The 26,738-nt window shown below is 37.4% G+C and overlaps 1 protein-coding gene across 8 annotated transcripts in view; it reads right to left on the bottom strand.

Annotated features, from left to right (window-relative positions):
* Positions 1 to 237: 237 nt before the first annotated feature.
* FBXO38 (F-box protein 38) overlaps positions 238 to 26,738 on the bottom strand; it is a 59,015-nt gene continuing 32,514 nt past the window's right edge. For 2 of the 8 annotated variants that reach the window (XM_019028282.4, XM_063706854.1), the window contains exons 12-22: positions 25,783 to 25,993; positions 18,684 to 18,803; positions 17,099 to 17,278; positions 14,853 to 15,587; positions 9,265 to 9,365; positions 9,052 to 9,154; positions 4,295 to 4,461; positions 3,011 to 3,156; positions 2,276 to 2,379; positions 1,566 to 1,679; positions 238 to 829 (exon numbers count right to left, since the gene is read on the bottom strand). In XM_019028282.4, coding sequence (XP_018883827.3) covers positions 651 to 829; positions 1,566 to 1,679; positions 2,276 to 2,379; positions 3,011 to 3,156; positions 4,295 to 4,461; positions 9,052 to 9,154; positions 9,265 to 9,365; positions 14,853 to 15,587; positions 17,099 to 17,278; positions 18,684 to 18,803; positions 25,783 to 25,993 — 2,160 coding nt within the window. In that variant the 3' untranslated portion in view covers positions 238 to 650. The remainder of the gene's footprint in view (positions 830 to 1,565; positions 1,680 to 2,275; positions 2,380 to 3,010; positions 3,157 to 4,294; positions 4,462 to 9,051; positions 9,155 to 9,264; positions 9,366 to 14,852; positions 15,588 to 17,098; positions 17,279 to 18,683; positions 18,804 to 25,782; positions 25,994 to 26,738) is intronic. The other 6 variants (XM_055387401.2, XM_063706855.1, XM_019028285.4 and 3 more) reach the window with 3 other exon arrangements.

Raw genomic sequence — 26,738 nt, 5'->3', positions numbered from 1 at the left:
GCATATACACAATTCAATGTGGAAATAAATTACTAGAAATACTCTGGAAACTTTTCCATTTCCCTCTCAAACTCACTTTTTTTTAAGCTCATAAGTCTTTTTACTTGATTTTAAGAAACATGGCAACTATAATACTAAGAAAGAACTACAGCTTTGTACAGAAACATAGAGCCTTGTCTTGACTATAAGGTTTAGTTGGTGTTTTAATAACAACAAAAAAGCACACAAGACACAAACGCTCTTCAACAGGTTTACTCAAACAGCTTCGCTCAAGAAGAAAAAGGCACAGATTTAAAGGGATGACAATAATCATTAAGAATGAAGTAAATGGAGACTCAGTCAAAAAATGATATTTCATGAATTAAGTCAAGAAAAACAAAAGTCTTTCAAATTATCTGTCTTCCTTAAAATGAATTTTTAAATTAAATTGTATAAACATATGATATAAAGTTGGTACTTTAGGAAGCGTCTTTGTATATTTTTTATGTACAAATCTTTGTATACAATTTCGATGTTCCTTATATATTCCCTATATAGCAAACCGAGCCAGGACCTCCCAACTGCATGCCTCAAGTCCCTGTGGAGCACTCTGGCAGCTGGATGGCCCTACTTGCTTTCTGACAAAATAGCTGGAAAGGAGGAGGGACCAATTAAATGTAGTCATCTTCAACTGGCTCTCCATTGACATCACAATAGTGGATAAAAATTGCCACTACTCGCTGAAATACACCCTTCTTCATCTGACGCATCTCTGAAATTTCCTCTCCTATTGTTTCCATACAGATGTCTGCAGACAGCTGTCCTTTCCTTCTAGGAGCATAGATAGTGCCTTTGAAATTAGAAATAAAAGGAGAGATACATATGATAATCAGAATCATTTGGAAAATCACTGATAAGCTGGTCCATAGGATATTCCCATATACTGCACTATAATGTAACTGATGCATGAATAGCTCAAGGAATGGGTCACCACCAGTTTGTTCTTATGTTTGATGCCTAAGACAGCATACATGCTTAAAGTCTCAAGGTAAAAATACTGCACCAAAGGCAAGTCAGACACAAGCACATGTAGTTCATAAAATCCATTTCCTTATAAAGTATTTTTAAAAAACCTTTGGTTAACAATAAATATTCAAGTATGCTACCACTTAGAGAAACTACATTCAAAAATTTCTCCCCTAATTTCTACACCTAAATTATAAGTTTCCACACAATAAGCAGCTCATAACTAGCAGGAGAATAATACAATTGGAACAATTTTGAAACAATATAGTTGAAGAGTTATTTAATAAATAATAAGATTATAAATATTTAGGTAATATAAAAATCTCGTAGGAAAATCTGTCTAAAGGAATCCTTTCTACCAGACTTTATATATCCCTAGTAAGTCCACTGAACATCTACTGCACAAATAAAGAACTGTTTTGAAGTGAGTAAATACAAATTATTTCTATGGGAAACCATTTAACACTGCACTGCTCCTAACTCACAAAAAGATATTAAGTATGTAACACAGTAGGCTATACTTAAACTAGAGAATAGATGTCAAGTCAGGTCATAATTACTTTCTTCATCGTCTTCAAAGTCGTATCGAGCGAAGCTGTTGGGCTCTGCAGCTCGTAATGACCTCAGCCAAGGGAAGTCAGAAATCATGGAATATGGAGCTCCATCCACAACACCTAAAAGACAAATGTAACATTGCTAACTGGCGTGGGAGTGCTGACAGAGCCAAATTCTGCAGTATTTTGTAAGCAGAATGTAAAATATAAAATAAAGAGAGTGAGTCAGGTGTCCTCAAATCATTTCCAGCTATCAAACTAATTTGTAATTTTTGTTTACGTTTTATGTTTCATCACTGGTTCTGATTGTCCTAGAAATAGTAAAGACTCATACAGGCAAAGCAATCTTCATCTGGCTCCCACTTCTTGCAGGTATTAAAATCATCCATATTTTGAAGAACTGTAAGACCCCCATTCATATCTTCCCTAAGGCATGTTCGGTCATCTAGTTAATAGCTATTTAACTTTCTTTTTTTAAAAAGTGTAATTCTCTACATTTGGGTTACTGCTTGCTGTAAGCCCAAACCAGTTTGACTAATTGATTGATGGATCATTCATTCATCCGTGAATGAGAAAGGGCCAGGTTTTGTTTCCCAGGCTGGTCTTGAACTCTTGGGCTCAAGTGATCCTCCCACCTCAGCCTCCTGAGTCGCTGGGATTACAGAGGTAAGTACTGCACAGGCTATTTAACTTTCTAAACATTTGTAAATACTCACCTTCTAAAGTATAGATTTCTCTCCCCCAGGGGTACTTGGGGTATTTCTTTAAGTCTTCTTCACTTCGAGTGGCTTCAGGGAAGAATTCATATTTAATGAGCTCTCTGGAAGCAACAGGAAAAATTAAGTAAAAATTACAAAACTGGAAATAATTAGTGTCGGGTAGGAAGGAACCATCAAAACTGTTTCGGACACAGATTCTACCGAACATCTCAAACAAAACATCAAATACCTAACAGAAGTAGGATACACTCAAACTAGAGAATCCAAGTGTAGTCAGGTCAAAACTACTTTCTTCACTACCTTCAAAATCATATCAGGGAAAGAAAGCCACTTTCTAAGCATATGTCTTCTACACAAAAGGTGCTTAATGCAACATTTATATAACAAATTTATAAAAGTCAAATTTTCTGATGATATAAAATACCATAGTCTTAAGATCTTCTTCAAGTTGATCTCTTTTTCATGCCCCAAGGCTAAATAATGTTACAAGTACATGTGCAATCTGTTCTTGTAATTTTTATCTGAGTTTTAAAGATCATAAATATATACATATGCTTTTTAGTTTTAAGTCCTCATTTCCCTCAGTTTCTTACTTACGTTAACTTCAGGATAAGCTTGTTTGAAAAGCTTAGATGGAATCATTTAAAATAAAGAAAAATTGGGATTTGCTTCTGGGAGTCCCTGCTATGAGAAAAGACTCAAAAGGCCTTTAAGGACCACAGAGTTACTTACTGATTGATGTTTGCTATAGTGTCCATCCAGCTGCGAATGCGCACCTTATTCCGGACATTGGGAGGGTTACTGAATTCATGGATAATACAGATGTGATAGGGGTAGGGACCACTAAATAGCTTCTGCTCCAAAGTTAGAGTGTCCACCTGTGGAAGACATCATAAAGAGATGTCTTCAACAAAGAGAATGCCTTAGAAATCTCTCTCCTAGAGCTTGAACAATCTTTCCATGGACCTTCAGTTTTGAAATCTCTGGCTGATTTGAAAATCAAATAGTCACATTCAGACCTGAAAACAGTCTGTCATGCTGGGAATAATTTTGCAAATTCTTCTGTCTAGGGAACTTGGCAATTTATATCTCGCTGTTATATTTAAATGCCTACTAAACCAGAGAATCCTGATTGAGATAAATGACGTCAGTCAACTCAGAATCCACTTCTGTGTATGTCCTTTATTAAGTACTGACTGCATTACAGAACTGTGATTGTGTAGTAACATATACCCTATTCAAATGAGACTGCTGCCCAGTCTTTAAGAGAGAATGCATTTTCTTGTCTTCTAGGAGCCTTTGATAACATTGCTTTTTTCTCATGGCATACCCTCCCCCATCTCTAGTTATGAAATCTCACTTGGCCATCTGAGTGGCATAAGTGTTTGTCTCCTTTTTGGGAAGGCAAACTCCTTGAGGGAAGGATCATGTGTTGTGTTTTTATTTGCACCCAGCATATTGTAAGTTTTGAGACACTTGACAATATGATGAACTGACTCTTTTGAGGCCAGGCTTACACACTGATTACAAAGAGGCATTTAAAATTTCCTTTAAACCCTCTTTTGGCATTAAGCACAGAACCTTATATACAATATACTCTTAATAATGATAATGACACTAACAGTAGTTATATGATATACTAGCACCTGTTTTAGAGTTTCACATATATTAAATATCACAATAATCCTGGGTATATCATTATCATTCTAATTTTACAGATGAAGAAACTAAGACATCGAAGTCAAATAATCTGCTACAGGTCAGACAGCCAGAAATTTAATCAGGCAGTCTGAACCAGAGACTGTGCTCTTAAACCACAGGTAACTTTTAATAAGTATAAAAACCTGTTGAATAACAACTCCCTGTATCATACATAACCTGTAAAAACTAAAATATCATTACTGTAGGTTGGGCAAGTGAATGAATGCCAAATCCAAAAGGCTAAAGACTAACAAGAAAAAGAAAAAGAAAAACACCACAATATGTGTATCATCGGAAAGAAGTAAAGCTCGTTACCTGCTGCATTGGGCGTAGGTATATGATGCGGTTTCTCTCAGGTGGCATTCTTAGTATCTGGTCTAGTACCTGATCCATGTTCAGTTTCTTGCACTGTGCATAGTCAAATCGGTTTACAATTGGTGCATTTTCTACCTTTAAATGTTTTAGTACCCTGCACCTGGTAGCTACAAAATGAAAACAATGGTAAGCTCCATACATATCATCTTTGGAGAGATGGCCTAATTTTTGTTGGCACAAAATACTGCAGTAACAAACATCTTTAACAGAGGTCAAATAATATCATAGAGTACAAATGGCAGTTAACAAAAAAATTTGAAAATGTGGTTCTGTTCAATTCAAAAGAAGGTAGAAGGGGCATTAAAGTGCCTTTTTCTAAGATTTTACTGTTAAGAAAACCAAGTCTCAGAAAATGACTTGCCCAGACAGAAACTGTTTAGGAAATATTTATTTAAAAAATGAATAACTATTATACATTTTTATAGTCAATAGTCAGACCTGAAATAATTCACCTATGTTACCTTACATTCACTCTCAGGAATGAGCAGAGTTGGATTTTAATTCCTGTCACAAACGTAAAAGCAGAACCTTGAAAAAAAAGACCCAGAAACACATTTGGATACTTTGGTCTAAAGCTATTCAGTCCAATCTAGTAGCCATGTGGTTAGTGGTTACCATAATACTGAACAGTGTAGACACGAAACATTAAAGTTCTATTGAAATGCTCATCTAAAACATGATTAGTTTTTCTGTTTGACATATAAAACATGAAGTCAGAAAAAAGTAATTTTGATATAATAAACACATTTAACTGAACTAGTATATCAACTTCAGAAAAATATTTCCTTCTCTTTTTTTAATCTCAAATTTCAACCTGGTCCAATTTTCACTGCAGATTTCAACCAGGTCCAACTTGAGAGAGATCAAATGGAAAAGATTATAAAACCACAGGCTCATTTGTCTGATCTTAACATTTCACAGACATCTGTAACATCCTTGACCCAAATGTCATCATCGTCTTGTGCAATCTAATGTAACTAACTTGACATTTAAACACTGAGAGAGACTCCCGCCTCTCACGTTCACTTTCTCCTTTTGTGACTTGGTGGAAAGAAGGGGAACTGGTGTTGAGGACAGCAACAGAGGAAAGGAGAGTGCTAGATGACAGTAAGGATCCAGTGGTTCTTAGCTATAAAATCAGACATGACTAAGGTCAGTTCTAATCTCATTTAATCATCTCCTCTGTCATTAACTTAGCCACTACCTACAGACTAAGCTAAGATCCTCTCACCACGATAAGCTGAGCCAAACAATTTGGTTTAAAGGGGAGAAGGTTGGGCCTGAGGCCATGTGATCCATCATTAGGTTAGAGAAGGTACAGGAGAAATCATCAAAGTAAAAAGAAGAAAACTAGTCAGATTCTCGGAGAGCTCAGAGTAGAGAAAGGAATGGAACGAGATGCCAACTGGCAGAGTCTGAAGATTGAGTTTTACATTCTCAGAGCTCAAAGGGTGTAGGTACTGACAGAATGAAAGTTCTTCCAGTGCTACTGTAAGGCTAGGGTGAGTACCCCTACTGTTACAATCTCTGAGCTTTTGAAGAGCCTGTGTTCTCTACTGTAAAAGGAAACTCCAATAGGAGATAGTAATTTAAGATGTTTTAGGACCAAAGACCACATTGGCTGGGATAGAGAAAAGTACTACTACTTCAGAGTAAACAATAGAGTCTGGGGTCCCCAAGGTCTGAACTTTTGTAGAATTCAGGAGAAGCAGTGCTTGAATCTCAGTTTCATCTCTCCTTTCTTGGGTTCTCCTCAGTTTATGACAATATGTTTGGTAAATACCTTTTAACGGGATTTCTTTGTTTACTACTAATATGGTAGGAGATATAAAACAAAATAGACCTCTTAATATTTTTTGGCAATACAGGTTGACTAACCTTTATCTGAAATGCTTGGGACCAGAAGTGTTTTAGATTTCAGATTTTTCTTCAAATTTTGGAGTATTTGCATTATATACTTACCCTAATCAAAAAAATCTGAAATCTGAAATGCTGCTCCAATGAATATTTCCTTTGAGCATCAAGTTAGTGCTCAGAAAGTTTTGAATTTTTAAGCACTTGGGCTTTCTGATTTTTAGATTAGAGATGCTCAACGTGTACTAACATAATACAAATTAACATCACTAGGCATTACTAGAGGTCAGACCCTGTACTCTGTGTGTGTGTGCATATGTCACGTATATATATACATAAACAGGCATTTCTCATTTTATTGCACTTTATTGTGCTTCGCAGACATTGCACTGTTTACACAAGGTCTGTGGCAACCATGAATTGAGCGTCTACTGGTGCCATTTTTTTAGTAAGCATGTGCTCCCTTTGAGTCTTTGTGTTACATTTTAATAATTCTTGCAGTATTTCAAACTTTTTCATTATTATTTTATCCATTATGGTGGTCTGTGATCAATGATTTCTGATGTTACTATTTTAATTGTGGGATGCCACAAACTGCACCAATATAAGTGAACTTAATAAATGTTGTGTGTGTCCTGACTGCTCTCCCAACAGGCTGTTCCCCTGTCTCTCTCCCTTTCCTCAGGTCTCCCTACTCCCTGAGATATAATGATGTTGAAATTAGGCCAATTAATAACACTACAATGGCCTCTAAGTGCTCAAGTAAAAGGAAGAGTCAAAAATCTCACTTTATTTTTTTATTTATTTTTTTGAGACGGAGTCTTGCTCTGTCACCCAGACTGGAGTGCAGCTGTGCAGTCTCAGCTCACTGCAAGCCCCGCCTACCGGGTTCATGCCATTCTCCTGCCTCAGCCTCCCTAGTAGCTGGGACTACAGGCACCCGCCACCATGCCTGGCTAATTTTTTGTATTTTTAGTGAGACGGGGTTTCACCGTGTTAGCCAGGATGGTCTCGATCTCCTGACCTCGTGATCCGCCCGCCTTGGCCTCCCAAAGTGCTGGGATTACAGGCGTGAAGCACTGCGCCCGGCCACAAATCTCACTTTAAATAAAAACATAGCAATGATTAAGCTTGGTGAGGAAGTCACGTTGAAAGCTGAGATAGGTCAAAAGCTAGGTCTCTTGCGCCAGTTAGCCAAGTTGTGAACACCAAGGAAGAGTTCTCGAAAGAAATTAAAAGTGCTATTCCAGTGAACCCACAAATGATAAGAAAGCAAAACAGCCTTATTGCTGATATGGAGAAAGTTTGAGTGGTCTAGACAAATCAAACCAGCCACAACATTCCCTAAGCCAAAGCCTAACCCAGGGCAAGGCCCTCAACATTCAGGCAATACTCTCTACCAGCAAAAAGATTATGACTCACTAAAGGTTAAGGTGATTGTTAGCATCTCTGAATAATAAAATGTTTTCATTTTATTTTATTTTTTTTTGAGAGAGAGTCTTGCTTTGTTGCCCAGGCTGGAGTGCAGTGGCGTGATCTTGGCTCACTGCAACCTCCGCCTCCTGTGTTCAAGTGATTCTCCTGCCTCAGCCTCCCAAGTAGCTGGGGTTACAGGCATGAACCACCATGCCTGGCTAATTTTTGTATTTTTAGTAGAGACGGAGTTTCACCATGTTGGCCAGGCTGGTCTCGAACTCCTGGTCTCAGGTGATCCGCCTGCCAGAGCCTCCCAAAGTGCTGGGATTACAGGCGTGAGCCACCGTGCCTGGCCAATGAAACGTTTTTAAATTAAGGCACGTAAAGTTTTTTAAAAAAATACAATGCTACTTCACATATAATAGACTATAGTATAAACGTAACTTTTATATGTGCTGGAAAATAAAAAAATTCTTATGATTCACTTTGTGATATTCCTTTTATTATGGTGGTCTAGAACCAAACCTGCAGTGTCTCTGAGGTGTGCCTGTATACATACACATACACAAACATTTAACATTTAAATCCATCACTGCATTTAACTTTCACAAATGCTTTATGAGTTAAGCATAATTATGCACGGCTTACAGATTGAAAAAAATGAAGACAGAAAATTATATAACTTGCCCAAGGCAAGTAAATAAGTCAGATCTTCATAATTTTACATGGATGGATATCTAAAATATAATTTTGAATAAAAAAGGTAAAATTAATAGATCAATTATAGGATACACTATGTAACTAAAATTTTAAGAAAGCACAAAACTAATGCCCTATGTTTGAGACAGACACATATATAAAGAAAGACATAAAAGGTGCACTGGAAAGATATATATTTAATATATTTAATACACGAGTGTAGATGGTGGGAGCAGATGAGATTAACAATGAGGGACATGAGACTAAAAAGAAAAAGGGGCTTGGATTAATGATAATGGGCCACAAAGTAAAGATACAATTAATCATCTCAATCAAATACAGAGCAGTTATACACTTGAGGCCCAATCGCTGCTTCCCTCAAAAACCACGCCCAAGTCACACAGCTAGTAAATGACCAAGCCAGCAATCAAGCTGAGGTCTGTCTGACTCCAAAGCCTGTGCAGGCTGTTATTTACTCTGCCAGATCAGGCAGTAATTATCTTTTGGAGACAGGCTATTTTAAAAGATGAACCAAGTTTCTATATATGATGCTCAGAAATACTATGGAGTAATAATTTGAGAACTAGAACAAAGGCGGAACTAAAGATAACCCAACACAATATTTCCTTTAAGAAAATAAGACAGTAATGCTATTACAGTATTTATGAGTTCCTAATTCTTTTAACTCATTCATGATACTCTTGTATAATATGGGCCCAAATACATACCATGGATGAACATCATCTTCGGACAGTCTTTTAGCACTAGATCTGTGATTCCACAATTGGTCATAGTGACTCCAACAAGATTCTTGGATTTTAATACAAGAACCTACAAGCAGAAAAATTAGAAGCTATATAAAGATACAAACTTTAGTTTATGTGCATTATTTAGGAACTGGGCTAGACTGTGATAAAGGTAAGTGAGGGTTTTTTCTCTACCTGCACATGGTCATCCTCGATCACAGGATCACTTGTACTAGTGGATTTATCTGCTGTCCGCTTCCGTTTCATGGCGTGACGTGGCTTTGTTTTGGCTACTTCTAAAAAAGGCAAAAAAAAAAAAAAAAATCCAAATTTTAGCCTTGCTTTCTTTCCCTCAAGCACATTCAATCACATACGTATGAACATCATCAAGGCAATTCCCAAATCTACAATTTGGTTCCCGGTGGAATACAGTTACATTGGTATTTCCAATGGATTGTTTCAAAACAGGATCACCCTCCATTACTTCAAACATATCTACATCAAACATAACAACCCTTCTCATGCCTAGGTCATCCTAATAATCTAATAAACATTCCTACTTCTAGGCTCTCTGACTCATCCCATCCTAAATACTATTGGTGAATTGAACTCCTATCTTTCCTACTAAAAAACTTTTAAATTACTGACTGCAGCTTAGTGAATGTTTCAATGCTTCACATTTGGAGCTATGCTTCAGCTCTGTCCATTCTCCATACCATACTCTAGTCATCTCCCACTGCCAACGTCTCTGAAGTCATCAATTGCTCTAGCTCCTTCTGCCCAGAACACCTTTTCTGACCTTACTTTTTGAAATACGACCCATCTATGAAAGGTCCAACTCAAGCACTTAGTTTTAACAAAGCACCCTGGATCCCCAAACATTACATACTGTCCTATAGTTCCTTTTATACTTGTTTTGTTGGTCCATTCACATAACAGCTCGTTAAAGGCAACAACACTCTCTTAATTCATCTTTGTTTCAATGTCAGTCACTAGCAAAGGGATAAAATGAACGTTTATTGAACGAACTGGCACTCAACACTTACAGAATGAATGAATGCATCACAGGTAAAACAGAATAACAAATATTTACTGAGCGCTTACTGTGTGTCAGGCACTGTTCTAAGGGTTTTACTCGTATTAACTCATTTAATCCTTATAATAGCTCTGAGATGGATTTATTGTTTTCCCTGTTTTACATATTAGGAAACTGAAGCATGGGATGGTACAAGAACTTGCCACAGTGTTAAATGGGAACCAGGAGTCAAACCCAGGAAATCTAGCACCAGTCACTAAGCTAGAAAACCTGCAATCTTTCGTCTGTCAAACCCTGGTTAATAATGCCCTAACTTATTTACTAGTATTGTTCTGAAGCAATACACTTCGAAATAAGCAAATATTGTCCTTATTTAATTTAAAAACAAGTGCTAATAGCTAAAACTTAAGCACATATATATTCTAAGAAAATACATTAGTCATTGTCCTTGTTTTTGATACTTAATCATATTGTAGCAGAGCATATATTGAATACAACTGACTTTCATGAATTAAATCACCACTATACTGCTTTTTTAGATAGTACTGCTAGTTATAAACATTCTATTGGTAATTCTGTACTATCAGTAATTCTGTAATCTCAAACATGAAAGATCACAAAAAAAGACAAGGAAATTGAACAAATACTGCAAATTCCTAAAGGCTTGGGCTCAGATGGGAACTTCAGAGATTTAGCCTAAGTGATTTTTTTACACACCAAATCCTTTCTCCACCATTTGAAGTCTTTGTGAAATTCTACCCTGTAAAACAATTCAAAGCAACTGCTTTGGTTGAAGGCAGAAAAGGAGCCCAAGAGCTCTACCCATCAAACTTCCTCCAAGGACCTTGAAACTAAGCAAAATTCTGGAGTTCCAACAAAACATGAAGACTATTGACCACACGACACAACGTAGGCCTTCTCCCACAGTATCCTGAAGGAACTTCATCCAAAATCAAATAATCTTCATTGATATGAAACCTTCTAAAGGCAGCACATTTCACCTGATAGCCAAAATTCACAATCCTTTTAAAACCTCATTAATAAGTCCTGGTTCCCTCTCCCAGTACCACAAAAATGAAAATGAACAAACAAAAAGCAAGCCTGTTTCCACTACATGACAGTGTTCTAATAAAGATCTTCTCTCAGTAAAATACTTTTATGATCTGATTTTCAAGTATCTCACCTTCCTGGATTGCTCTCTCCCTTCCCCTTTAATTTATCAGAGCATGGGGTTCAAAATTAGGTAAAGTTTCCTGCTCTCCAGGGTACCCAAACTGGTAGTTTACATTTTCTAGGAAAAGTTATAAAATGAAGTCACACTTCATACATACATGAGCTTGAAAAACAAACATTTCTGATGCATGAGGAAGAAAGTTTGTGTGTTTGTTATTATTCTCTTATGCCTCCCTCCCTGTTTAGAGACAATTAATTTTGTTTACGAACATTTTTTAGTAACTCAAAACATCTACTAGTATCAACAATACCTCATATGATGGTTTCTATACTTATTATGTTCATAGTTATTATCTAAGCCCCATTCCATGTGTAAGACATGGTGCTAAAGGATAGAAATATACTGGTGAAAAAGCAGAGACTGTCCTTATCCTCATGGAGCTCACAGTCTACTGGAAAGGAAGACAGTAAAACAAGAAATTACAACAGAGTGTGGTTCACATTAATGTTGAAGATGCTACAGAAACAGAGAAAGGCAGATCAATCCAGTCTTGGGGTGTCAGGGAAAGTGTTTAATATTTATAGCAACTAATCTTAAATGTTATTCTTTGACAATCCAATTATTTATTTCTCTAATATTTATAAATTGTTATACAGTGAGGATTAAAAGCAACTTACAGTTATTTATTCCCAAAATATAAATTCACAAAACAATTATATTAGCTTCTAAAATGGCTTTAACACTCCACAGGGCCATAAATTAAAAACCAAATAACTCAAATGTTACATTTTTTGAACTGATTTTTAAAAATCTTTAACATTCAAGTTTCTTCATTAGTTTGGATTTTTCTCTTTAAAAAACATGCCGGATTAAAAATAATTTGGGCCGGGTGCGGCGGCTCATGCCTGTAATGCCAGCACTTTGGGAGGCCAAGGCGGGTGGATCACCTCAGGTCAGGAGTTTGAGACCAGCCTGACCAACATGGTGAAACCCTGTCTCTACTAAAAATACAAAAATTAGCCAGGCATGGTGAGAGGCGCCTGTAGTCCCAGCTACTCGGGAGGCTAAGGCAGGAGAATGGCGTCAACCCGGGAGGCGGAGCTTGCAGTGAACCGAGATCGCACCACTGCACTCCAGCCTGGGCAACAAAGCAAGACTCCGTCTCAAAAAAAAAAAAAAAAAAAGAAAAAAAAATTAGCTAGGCATGGTGGCAGGTGCTTGTAATCCCAGCTACTGGGGAGGCTGAGGCAGGAGAATCACTTGAACCGGGGAGGCGGAGGCTGCAGTGAGCCAAGATGGCGTCACTGCACTCCAGCCTGGCTGACACAGCGAGACTTCGTCTCAAAAAAAAAAAAAAAAAAAAATAATAATTATAATTATAATTTGTAAGCTACCCAAATAACTTCTTGTTTTTTCCAAAAGGGACTTTAATAATATTAAAATCAGTACTTTGATATCTCCCCCCAAAAAATACTATTGAAAGTAAACAGATATTTTTATAAATCTAAAATACATTAGCAAATAATTTACCTACTATGACCATGTTACAGACATTAGAAGTCTTCTCAAATTGAAAAAAATCACATAATAAAAGCAATAAAAAGCACTACATAAATGATATTTTCTTTATTTTAAATCCAGAGAATGATTTAACTTAAGAAAAAGTTCTAGACATGAAAAAAGTCAGAATAAAATAGTTAAGGGATAAGCAGAACACAAGGCAAAAAATAACATCAAAACTTCAATGGCTAATATGAAGGCTCTGTATTAAAAACAAAACAACAAAAAACGGTAAAATTTTATCAAGAGACATAAGTAAAACGACAAACATAACAGTCCCTAAACAGGAAGACACAGTGCTGTTAAAATGACAATTGTGTTTCAGTTATCAATTGAATGCAATTTCAAACAAAAACCAAGCTTAGTTTTTGGAACTTGATAAAAATATTACAAAGCACATCTATAAAAATAAATGGCAAATGCATGGCTAGTCAAGGAAATTTTGAAAAAGAATAATGAAAGAAGACAGAACACTAGAACAGAATAGAATGACCAGAGATCAAGCTAAGTATGTCAAAGAATTTAGTAGATGATAAAAGAGCATTTCAAAATCATAGCACGAGAATGGACATCCATAACCAATATTGAAACAAGATGGTGATAGTTTGGAATAAAAAAAAAAAATTAGCTCCCACATATTGAAATAAAATTCCAACTGAACTAAGGAACTAAACTGAAATCAATGAATAAAGGAATAAGAAGATGCACACATTTTCTGAACCAAGTGTAGGAAAGGCCTTTCGCAGCATAAAAATAAACTCATAAAGGAAAACATGCATATCTGACTTTGCAAATATGAAAAACCACACAACAAAAGGTGTCATAGGAGGCAGATACTGTTTAATGGACACAGAGTTTCAGTTTAGGATGATGAAAAAGTTCAGATGGTTGGTGGTGACAGCTGCCTAACAAGATGAATGTATTTAGTGCCACTGAATTATACACTGTACACTGAATGGTAAAGTTATATTTTACCACCAATTAAAAAAAAGATATTATCAAACATTTACAATTTAAGCTGGGAAAAGTACTTTCACCATATGGCAGAACCACTGTTTGCAAAGCATAAAAAAGTCTTCAAATAAAACTCATATATTTCAATGAGTTTATGCAACTATGGTAACTAGCACATAACTAATTAAGGTCTCAAATGTATCTCATGAAAGCTTACTTTTGTTCTGTTTAGCTCTGTATGAATCCATTAGTTCTATTTTGAATATACAAAAAGCACTGACTGCTATGTTCTGGGACTGATTTTAAGATTTTAAAACTGAGGGCTACTTGAAGAAAATTAAAATACATTATTATTCACTGTCAGGCAGTAATGATATAATAAAGGCAGGAAAGAGTACTTAAAAATAAGGTCAGAAACAGTAACAGACTTATGATTAATAAATATGCTTACACCCAATCCATGGCTACACATTATAAACATTAATGAAATTAAATACACATATATGTTTTGAGTATTTTCACCAAAATAATTCTCAGCCAAACCATCTACTTACCTGCTTATCTCCTGGCAAATCTTACTTGAAGCAAAACTAGATTTCTGAAAAAATTACTAAGTACTGCAGAGACAGAAAGAGGGGTATACCCAGGAAGCTGCACTGAGATGTATTCCCCCAGCCCCAGCAACGTCAAGTCCTTGCCTTTTGGCTAAGGTTTAAAACTTTCCTAAGTTAAAACTTCTCTAAGTGTGTGATGGCAGCAGAGTTCATCTACTGGGGCTTAGGTGTCAGTCAGTGTTATATTTAGGGTAAATATACACAGTGACATTTTCCTTAAAAGCTGAACTATTTTGAGTTTTCCAGGTTGGACATTTTATAAACTGTTTTACACACCCACCCACCAAACCATTGCTGAAATTAGTTCAAAATTCACATGACCCACAAAACCCCAAAATAGAATTTAATTTGCCAAACTGGCTTTTTGTAAGAAAACTCATGAAACAAGTTCACGCCTTTCTGCAGCCCTACCCTGCAGTTGCTAATCCTAGGAGCATTGTCATACCTGACTCAGATACCAGCAGTACATGGGACAGTCTGCTCCTGGCCCTGGTTAGGGGCCTCCGAGGGTAGTCTTCATTAGACTGCACGTCACAACTCTCAGGCTGGGAGCTCCCCCTCCTGTCCTCACCTGTAGCCCCAGAGCCACTCCCATTAGTCCTCTCATCATGTGCTGGGCCTGAAGACCCCCCTTGTGGCAGAGTCCTAAAGGAAAAGGCGGATCTCGTACCATCCGGGCCATTCACAACACAGGCTCGGCTGGTTGAAGGACGTTCCTCATCAGAACATCTGCTAGTTCTCCTTTGGGATTCCTGGGGCCTGTGACAGCAGCATCTGGGGCAGACAGAACTCTCTGCATCTCCCTCCTCCATGGCCTCAGAGTCCTCTGACCCACCGGGGGAGCAGGCACACTGCCTGGACACATCCACTTCTGTAGGGCTAGGCTCGGAAGAGCCGCCGCTGTTCACCGTCCTTACAAAGTCGGGGCTTTGAGAAGCAGTGTTGTGTGAGCTGGAGTTTCCCACTGTGCTGGCGGTGGTGCTGCTGCAGCTGGGATAAACATCCTTGTTTTTTTTCTTTTCAGGAATATCCCTAGCTGCTTTCATATCGGCTTTGATCTGCTCACTGGTGACCTGACAGCCTTTCTCACAGCTGCTTTCCTCGAGGGGAAACTGCTTCGACTGGCCCATCTGATGGGAGTTGTACCTCTTTCGAAGTGGAGTCTTGCCTTTTCCACTTACTGCTTATAGAAAAAGAAGAACGGCCCGAGGAAAAGAAAAGATTTCAGTATAAATTCTGGACAAAACGCAAGAGTAAATTTGGAACAGGAAATAATGTATACTAAACACTAATTTTCCTAAAGTATAACTGTGATCACATCACTGAGCTGCTATAAAATTCTCTATGGCTCCCTAGTGTCTATCTGGTTTATACTCCTTAGCTATGCCTTCAAACCTCACTATGATCTGATTCCAAACCATCTTTCCATGTCATACCCTCCATATACATTCTACATTCCAGCTCCAGCTTTTCTCTCAAAATACCCCTGCTTTACTACCTCAGGGGCTTTGTTCTCACCAATTTGTCAGCTGTGGTCCTCCCTGGTCCTCTACTCCATCTCTTCTGCACCCCCACCCCAAAGCAACTGTAGTTGTAGTATATGCCCTGTAATATTAGTACCTATTGTTTTTGACATGACTCTTCAACTAGACTAGAACTTCTGTAAAGACAGACCATGACTTACTCATCCCTGTATCCCTCACAGTGCCTAACACAGTACCTGGGGCATAGTAAGGCTCAATGAAGATATAAAGGAATAAATAGGTTTTGTCTGGCCAACAGAGGATTTAGTTGCTAAATTTAGAAACTGCACTGTCTGGGAAGGTAGGTTAGTCAGCTGGTCATATTACTTTTCCTAAATTTCAGTTTCCATAAAACCTTCTTTCAACCACATTATAAAGTTATCTGAATTTCTTAAAAGAAATAAAAATTGAATAATGAGTCAATGATTAGCAAATTATTTCAAGTCCAAAGAACTAAACTTTCCAGATAATAGTACTACATAAATGTCCCAGGGTCAGTGTTAAATGTGTTTTGAACATTCAAAAATATTAAGGAGTAAGGGTACCCAAGGAAAAATGACTGGACAATTTGCAAAATATCCATCTTTTGCTAAAAGTGGTAAGCACATGGTTCTGAGAAACCAAAGGGAAGGAAAGACAAGGAAGAAGTATGAACTTCAAAGTTAAGAGAGAAGTACAGTTTCTTGGTGAGGCACTGCAGAGGGTTGTTGCCTAGATTTAAAGGGATGTGAGGGATTATAAAAATATACTTTAGGACTCCTTCCAGCACCAAACTAGCCACCAATATTCATTAAGCACAACTGGACAGATTATCAACTGGGGAATGGTTGCTTTTCATTGCTCTGGATGACTCAGCAGTCACGCCTTACATAAGGCACAGGCTTTTCGCTCACTAATCTCTGACACCCTGATGCCACAACTGAAGCCTCCACTGTAGACTTATAATCCTTACTTCTCTTCTTCCCTGAGCCCTCATTCTACAACACTGTTGTGTTGTATTGCCTACAAGAGCACCACCCAGATTTCCCTTACTTGGGCAAGTGCATTTCTTGCTTCCTGTCACATTCCGTAATATATGTTAACTGCACCCAAGTTGTCATATTAAGGCCAAGTGTGTCAGTTCTGATAGTGACTCTCATTAATAGTTCAGAGAAAGACAATTTCTCACCTGACAATTCTCTGGACTGCACTGACTCTCCAGTTTTTTCTTCACGTTCAGAGTAACGCCGAGTACCGTTCTTAGGAATCCAGACTTCTTGGAGTTCTAGACTATCTTCTTCATCATCACTCTCTGAATCATGAACAGTAATTGGGGTTGGTTTTACTACACGCTGAAGACCACTGGGTCCTTAAAAAAAAAGCACAGGCCTAACAGTTACTTTTTGCGCAAGAAAAGATCTAATGCAAAGTACTGTTTCCAGGGATCTGGAATCAATAGAGATGCTTTGTGGCTCTATACAGCCTCCCCTGGCACACATTTTAACTGATAATGCACTTGGATAAGATACTGTGAAAGCAACTCAACTCTAAACCATTATGTCAACATTAAATATGATTAATATGCCAACCAACTTGATGCATTTCTAAAGGCAAATTAAAATAGAAAATGATACAGCATCCCCTTGCAGGACCTTCACTATTTCAAAGAGTAGCATAAAATCATCCTAAAAATAATCTAAATAACAGTGATAATAATTTTAAAACTAAGCTATATATTTTCTCAATTTTTCAAACATATGAGCCAAGGCTAAGTAAATGAAGATGAACTCAGAGACATATGGGACTGGTAAATAAGACTCCATATTCTTTGAGTATAGATCTATCTCATTAGATGTAGCAGATACATTTTTGAAGGCTAGATGCATGTTACATTTTGGTTGAATATGTGTATTTATGTAAAAAATGTTTTATCTGCTTGGCAGTATAGCTTTTAAACCTAGTTCTTATAACCTAATTCTCTCTGACAAGTGACCAATATTAGCTCCATCAATAAATGTATGCTCCAAGGAACCTAGCTTTTTTCCTGTCACATTGTACAACGCCTGACACAGAGTAGGCACTCAATAAATATTTGTTGAATGAGTGACTGCATCTGTAACACACTTAAAACAGGGTAGCATATTTTCGATTCAAAGACAAGGTAGCATTCTAACGGGCAGAGAATGAGAAACTTCAGTTTTCTCAATTTCAATTCTGTCCCTTGATTATTGGCTGAGTGGTGTTGAGCACATCATTTAAACTTTTGAAAGAAAATTAATTTCCCCATCTACAAAATGAAAGGCTATGCGAGTTAATCTTTAAGGGCCTAAGACTCTATATCCTGTCTTAAGTCAGCCAATGGCAAACAGATGCTAGGTTTTGGTTTGTTTACTAAACCAGGTCAACTTCTCAACTGCTCCTCCTCTCTAACTGAATTGAGGGGAGGGCAATAGCAGAATATTTAATCAGGTCATTTATTTTCCCATCAGCAATTTGAGTGTTTTCTTTTTCTACACATACATGGACAAACTCATGCACACGTGGCTATAAAGAAAAAGCAGTTGTTGCTGCAGTCACAAATAATAAAAGACAAACTTTAGTAAGACACATGCAACAAGAATACCAGCAATGTATTACAGTTCTCAGTAATCAATAGCATAAAACGTATCATTAGCTGAAAGGTCAGAAAACAATCATTCTCGCTGTCTCATGTACTTCATTACAGTTAGGCCGTAGTTTCAGAACGATGAATGTGGGATGGATCACATGATTACCTGCTTGTTCCTCATCAACATCCACAGGAATAATTGCCTGGCTGTGAGCTGGAGTATTATTTCCACTCTCGGCCACCACCTCTCCATCTTCTTGGACGATGTCTTCCATCTCATTTAATGCTTAAACGAAAATATACACAAAGTAAAAACCAAGAGAAGTATAAAGAACTACAATGGCAGGCAAAACTGTGGCCGCCCTAAGAACTGAACAGTCCCGCTGATTACTAGGCCTGCCCTGAAAGAACAGCATATACTGCATACACTGTGCTTGTTACTGCAGATATTAAGAAGTATTTAATCAGTCTACAGGAGAGAAAATCACAGATGGGAAAGGATCATTTGTTGGAGAAAGCCCATCAAACTCATACAAACTCAAACAGTTAACAAAGAAACAAGGCAAAATATGATTAAGCCAAAAAGATGCCATTCAGATTAATGTCACTGAATTATATGGGAGAGGTTTGAAATTTCATGGGGACAGTGGGAATTGCTTTGGTTTTAAACAAGCACAATAGCACACCTCCCCCTGAATAATTGCCCAGCTCTAGCCTGCAATATCTATATTTTGGTTATTGCCAAAATGAGAAATGACCTTGCCTAGAAACCTTTCATGATAAAAGCCAATCAATTTTCTTCTTTCATTCAACTGACTAACAATTATGAGTAGCAGTAATTAATGTGTACATACTCTATGGCAGGCTCTATGCTAAATGTTTATAGAAACATTTTCTTATTTATTTCTCGTAGCAATCTTGTGTGAGGGCATTACTACTAGCCTGATTTTTGCATTTGAGGAAATGGAGGCCTAGAGGTTTCAACAGTTTGCTAGGATTTAAACTGAGGAGTTTCTAGAGCCTACTGCACTACAGGAACTATGAGCAAGTGGGAAATTTATACTCCTTGCTCTTAAAGAGGATGCACACATTCTGGCAAAGATGTTAGACACATAGAATAAGGTCAGAATATACTTGCTAAGAGCTATAACAGTTCAAAAGTTCAAAGGGAACATAGACAAGAAACAACTAATTCTCTCATTGGGTCAAGGAAGGGTTCACTGAAATAAGGTGACATTTCATATACCACCATACAAGAATGCTACATTTTTTGGAAGAATAGTAGTCCAGTGGTTAAAACAAACAAACAAACAAACAAACCAGTTATCTGTGTTGTGATAAAGATGCGAAAGAAAAAACAAGGCTGAAAAGGCAGCCTGGGCCCCAGATTGTTAAAAGCTTGGAAAGCCTTGCTAAAAAGCTTAGAATTGTTTGCAGTAGGCAGAGGGAAACCACTAGGTTTTTATGCAGGGAATGGCATGAAAAGAAGTACATTCAAACATCAATGTGATAAGGTTTTCCAAAGTTGCTGAGCAACTGTTTTTAGGTTGCCAGAATAGCCTGTGCAAACATTTAATATGATACCCAAAAGTTGTTTAAACAATTTCTTTCATTGCATTCATTTGAATACTTACTGAGCATCTTAGTACAATTTGTTAGTATTCCTTGGAGCTGAGAAACAGTGGTGAAATTCAAGATCCCTAGTCTCATGGCTTACTCTAGTTGGGGGAGAAAAAATTTTAAAAATAAAAATAAAAACATCAGATAGTAATGCCTTATGTAACAAAAAGTGTGATGTGACAGAGAATAAACTGGTGGCTGCTTAAGATCAGATGGCAAGGAAAGACATCTCTGAGATTAACATTTCAGCTAAGAACTAAAAGTCAAGAAGGAGCCAGCCATGAAAACATGGAGGGAGGGAATTCTAGGAGGCAGTAGTTAGTGCAATGCTAGGCACCAGCTGTCATGTTCAAGAATGATGTAGTGGTGCAAGTAGTACAAGATGAGGGCAGGCCAGATCGTACAGCATTTGGTGGTCCAATTTAAGAAGCTGGATCTTATTCTAAGGCAATGGGAAGCTATTAAAAAGTTTTGAGTAAGGTATCAATATTGTTTGGTTTGTTGTTAAAAGACTGCCCTGGTTGCTATAAGAACTAATTTTAGCTGGGCAAGAAAATAGGCCAGTTTGAAAGCTATTAAAACATTTAGGTAAAAAAAAAAAAGAGAGAAAGGTCTGATGTAGTGGTAGTACAATGGGAAAGGAGAGATTAGGCATACTGGAGAGATGTTTCAGAGACATTCAACAAGATTTGGTAAATGACTCAATGTCTTGGAGAGCAGGTAGGAAGTAAAGAAAAAAAGCATAATGGCTTGATTTTAGTCTCTGGTAATTAAATCGGATGATGGTGCCTTTGGGCTAGTGAAGATACCAATGATTCCTGGTTTTGACAAAAAGTATAATGTCTTGATTTTAGTCTCTGGTAATTAAATTGGATGGTGATGCCCCTGGGCTAGTGAAGATACAAATGATTCATGGTTTTGACTTTTTTCCTTTGTTGGAAAATATTTTATCATTAAGGTAGTACATCTTTTTCAGAACAGTTTTAACTTACAGAAAGTTATATATATGTATATGTATACATATATATGTATGCTAACTTAGAATCAAATATCAATATTCACCAAATGTTTTGTTTAGCTGAAATGTTATTTCAGCTGTAAAAAAGTCTTATAAAGAATTCATTGCCTCTTAACAAAATAATTTTTATGCAATGAAATTGTTGCATAAATTAATAGAAATTTATTATCAGATATAATATTTAGTGGTTGACAACTACCTGCCCCAAAGTGTAAAACAAAATACATTTACTGGGATTTTTTTTCAGACTGTAGTTTGCCCTTAGGCTTCAAAAATAAAAATTTTACAAAATCAGTGGTTTTCAAAGTATAGTCCCAGACCAGCAGCATCAGCACCACCTGGGTACTTTTCGAAAATTCAAATTCTTGGCCGGGCATGGTGGCTCATGCCTATAATCCCAGTACTTTGGGAGGTCAGGGTGGGCGGATCGTGAGGTTGAGATGGAGACCATCCTGGCTAACACAGTGAAACCCCATCTCTGCTAAAAATACAAAATATTAGCTGGGTGTGATGGCACGCGCCTATAGTCCCAGCTAATCGGGAGGCTGAGGCAGGAGAATCGCTTGAACCCAAGAGGTGGAGGTTGTAGTGAGCCAAGATCATGCCACTGCACTCCAGTCTGGGTGACAGAGTGAGACTCTGTCTCAAGAAAAAAAAAAAAAAATTAAAATTCTTGGCTTGGTGCAGTGGCTCACACCTGTAATCCCAGCATTTTGGGAGGCTGAGTTGGTTGGATTGCTTGAGCCCAGGAGTTGAGACCGCCTGGGCAACATATGAGATTCCAACTCTATTTAAAAAAACAAAAAAAAGCAAATTATCTGGCCTCACACAGCCGAATAACTGGAACTCTGAGGGCAAAAATCAGCAATGTGGTGATTCCTCCAGGTGATTCTGATGCACACTCAAGTCTGAAAACCACTGCCATAAATAAAGCTGCAGAGCAATTTCACTTGGCAGTTAACTCAGGCTAATGGGGTGGAGGGATGAGGGAATGACGCTATATTTAAAAGCATTAAGTAACTGGAATGTATGTTAAATCAAAATAGAAAATTAGTTAAATGATGTATAGGTAAAACTATGCTTTAAAGTTGTAATTCCTTAGAAAGTAGTTACATAAAAATAGACACTATGCTTTAGCAATTACAGAAGCATAATTGTGACACTTATAGGCAAATGTAAATTGTTAAAAAAACAGGAACATTGTGGGGCACAGTGACTGACTCATGCCTGTAATCACAGCATTTTGGGAGGCGGAGGCATGAGGATCACTTAAGGCCAAGAGTTTGAGACCAGACTGGGCGACACAGTAAGACCCTATCTCTACACAAAATTTTTTGAAAAATCAGCTGAGAGTGGTGTTACGCGTTTGTAGTCCCAACTACTCGGGAGGCTGAGGTGGAAGGATCACTTGAACCCAGGAGTTTGAGGCTACAGTGAGCTATGATCATGCCGCTACCCTCCAGCCTGAGTGACAGTGAGACTCTGTCTCAAAAAAAAACAAAAAACAAAAAAAAAAAACCCCACAAAAAAACTGTAATCATTTATTCTTATTTTAGAATGTTGCAAAATTCAGGTAATCAAGTTATATTTTCAGCTAACTAGCTCACAATTAAGTACTCTAAGTTCTAAGACTTCTCAAAATACAAATTTAAGATAATATCCTGCCAAATTATAAAATTTTGATAAATATAGTAACTGTGAAACAACAAATCATAGTTTGTTGGAGTTAATTTATACAAATTAAATAGCTTTTAAAATTATACAATGCCCCTCTTTAACAGTAAATTACCTCATGCAAGCTGAAGAAGTTAAATACAATACAGCAATAAAGACTGGTGTTGCTTCATTCTGGGGCTGGTCCAAAACCAAGTAAAGGCCCATGCATGTAAAGATTTGTTTTTAAGACTCCGGGTCTCCCTCTGTCACCCAGGCTGGAGCGTAGTGGTGTGATCATAACTCACTACATCCTTGAAAACTCCCCACTCAAGCCATCCTCCCGCCTCAACCTCCTGAGGTTACAGGCATGTGCATTGCACCTGGCCCAGACGTGAAAAGTTTTCAAATTGTACATCAAGGAGAGTCAACATGTTAATACCAGTTTCAAAGAAATTTTAAAATTATTATTTTCACTTGAAGATTTGAACCATCAATATTAGTCAACTGTTTAACATAATTCCCCATTACCCCTTTTATTATGAAGCCCTGTATTTCTTTGTTTCAACCAAAAATCAGTCTTTTTCTAGTTCCTTAGTTTGCGGGAAAAAAAAAATCTAACTTATATGTGTGTGTGTGTTGTGTGTGTGTGTATACATGTTTAATAACAAATACAACTAAACACACTACCATGTGGGAGTGACCTGTGGAATCTAATGTTTTCTACCAATCTTCATTTCTTTACAAATGCAGCCATTGCCTCTGGTTTTCTTAGGCTTCCTCTTGTTGAAGCTGTTTAATCCTTCAATTCTGGCATTTACGTATTGCTTTATACAATTATGCTTTATACATTATGTATTTATTCTTTGCTTCTCAGCATTTAACAGTATTTGAAGATACTATACTTGACAACAGTCCTAGGTAACTGCTGAAGCTGAATCCTTCCATAGTAATTATGGCTTCTTAAATCAAAATAGCTTATCCTATGTCTTGTGTATTTGGTTTTTATGCCAAATCTCTCATCTTCTGAAACCGTATTTATAAATCAAATTAAGATGTAAGTTCCATTTTCCTCTCTTAAATCAAATACAGATACAAATTAAATCAAACATGTTCTTGAATATCTTTTTGGTCCTTGTTGCAACAATATATGATTTCACAATGGCAGGCATTCTCCACTGTACTGAGAAGTCCATGGCAAAGTAATCTTCCAGTGAAGTCTACAATCTGTGTGTCAACTCAAACCACAAACGAGTTCACAGGATTTGGGTAGTTCTGAATGGCAGCTGCTGTAAGTTTCCCACGTAGAGTCCATGTCCTCTGAAGCGCAGATCTTTATAGTGGTAGTAACCTGTACTATGTACCATAGCACTCAGGACAACAAAGCAAAGGGACAATACATGACTGTCTCGCCCTCTCTTTCCCTTAACACCTGTTGGCTCTGCACTTTCATTTTTGCATTTTTAAGGGAGATTGGTTGGGGAAAGATTTTACCTAGGTTTGAAATGCTTAAGAGTATACCATGGACATAAAGTACAGAGCTAGATATAGCTGCATTTACTTCAGAAAAGTATAAAAGTTAAGGCTGGAAACAAAGATTTGGATTTAATACCATATAGTTGGTACTAAAACCTTGAGCTTGAGTGAAATTGTGTAGAGAAAGATATCATGGACAAAAGTGGAATACAGGAGGTGCTACAAGCAAAGGAAAATGAGGTAGGAGAAAAACCAGCAAAATCGTTTCAGAGATGCCAAGAGAATAAAGTGTCTCAAGAGTGTACAAGTCTAGGCAACAATGTCTAATGCTGCTGAGATGTCAAATTAGATGAAAGTCGCGAAATGACCTCCAGATTCAGTAAGACAATCACTAGTGACTTTGCCAAGAGCCAAAGTGGAGAGTTCTATAGGGACCAAGTGAGATGAGAAAGTGAAGACATTGCCTACAGATGATTCTTTTGTCAGGAACTGTGTACTCAGAGTGCTCCTAAAGGAAATCACAGGGACCAAGTGAGATGAGAAAGTGAAGACATTGCCTACAGATGATTCTTTTGTCAGGAACTGTGTACTCAGAGTGCCCCTAAAGGAAATCACAGGGACCAAGTGAGATGAGAAAGTGAAGACATTGCCTACAGATGATTCTTTTGTCAGGAACTGTATACTCAGAGTGCCCCTAAAGGAAATCATGCCCTGTACACAGTACGTCTCATTGTAAAAGCAGGTACATATCAGGGCACCCTATTTCTCATTAATTACTGTGTGCAAGAGTAGGCAAATGGGGAACAACAAAAGGATGGCTAGAAAAGATTCCTTTTCCAGTTCCTAAGCATCAACTGGGAAACTGGAAAATTTGGTAACAAAACAATCTCACATCACTTCACTCATCAACAGAGGGATGGATGGAGCACCTTCACACATGGGTTGGCACACCGCAAGTATTCAATATATATTAATGAACTGGACAGATAATTACATAAATGAAATAGAATAGGTCCTTCTTAGCTAATGTACTTAATCTTCAGGGTGGAAGTGAAGATCTAATGATTAAAGGTACATGAAAGGTGCCAATGTCTAGCCCATGGTTGGTATTAATCTTTCAGTTCTTCAAATATCCAGAAATGATCTTAATGTTCATGCTATCCATTGGTCTGGGAGACAATAAAAGATACTCCTTTGTCTAAATCCTGAAAGTTAAGTCTCAGACCTCAAGAGTTACCACTCTACCCTAATTCCCCTGGCATCTGTAATCTTTCCCATTCTGTAGGTATTCTTATAGGGTCTGTGGATAAAAGCAGTTTTGAAACAAGCAAGAAAAGAGAAAAATTTCACCTACTCCCTCATGTTCCTTATCAACTAGCTTTTCTCAATGTGGAAAGTGACAAGTTGAAACAGGGGAAAAAGGGAACAGGATAAAGCCAGAAATACAATACAAAGTAAAAATCATTTCTATCTGGAGCTCATAAAAGATCTGGGTTACCGTCAGCTGCAAACTGCTGCTCTCCTGGCTGCAGATCTTGCCGAAAGTCATTCTCCTCGTCTGAGTCATCTGGGTGATGGTGATTGTTGTCGTGGATGTTGGCATTGTTATTCTGGGCATTATTATCGTCATTGTTGGAGTTCTGGTTGCTAACAAGAGCTGATGAAACACCAATTCCTGTGCCTGCACTCAGACCAACTCGAGCACAACCCTAAGGCAAAACCAAAACACATACGTTTATTAATTTGGGTTAGTATATATCCCTTCATTTTTAATATCCCTTCATTTCACCTTTACATTAGAACTAATATTTATATAGTACTTATTTATGAAATGCTTTCACATACACATAGAAAATCTCATTTAAGGCCTGCAACACTTCAAGATAGATAAAGGGTTACTGGCTTGATTTACAGATGAGGAGTCACGCAAGGAGAAGAGATCTGCCCAACAGCACATGGCCAGTAAGTGGTAGAGCCGCAATTTGAAACCAGGATTCTGACCTTAAATCCTGAGCTTTCCCCATTATATTGTACTGCTTCAACAGTGGGAATGTAACCATTAAAAACTGACAAGAGAGAACATAAATGGTTGAAGGATTAAGTTTTTAATTGCCTTAAGAGTACAAAGTTCTATATGTTAAGCAGTTTTAAAATAACATTTAGTACAACTGGGCTACCTCAGATTTCCCAGGCTATACAACTTAACAGAAAGATAGCAGCAAAGTAAAACATTCCCCAAATAAATCCTTAATTCTTGTTTATACTTTGGATTCCTAATTAGATTTAATCTACCAACCTAATTATATTTAATCCACCAATGAATTATCCCACGTAATAATTTCTGTCTTAAATTTCCAGCCTCACCCTTACCTTACCTTTTGTTTATATACTAACAGACAGCTTCCACTTATTTTTTCCTTACCCTTCCCCAGAGAACCCTTAACTCTCATTTAG

The sequence above is a fragment of the Gorilla gorilla genome, chromosome 4, assembly GCF_029281585.2.
Source record: "Gorilla gorilla gorilla isolate KB3781 chromosome 4, NHGRI_mGorGor1-v2.1_pri, whole genome shotgun sequence".
Classification (NCBI taxonomy): domain Eukaryota; kingdom Metazoa; phylum Chordata; class Mammalia; order Primates; family Hominidae; genus Gorilla; species Gorilla gorilla.
This window is presented reverse-complemented; position numbering and strand designations above follow the sequence as displayed.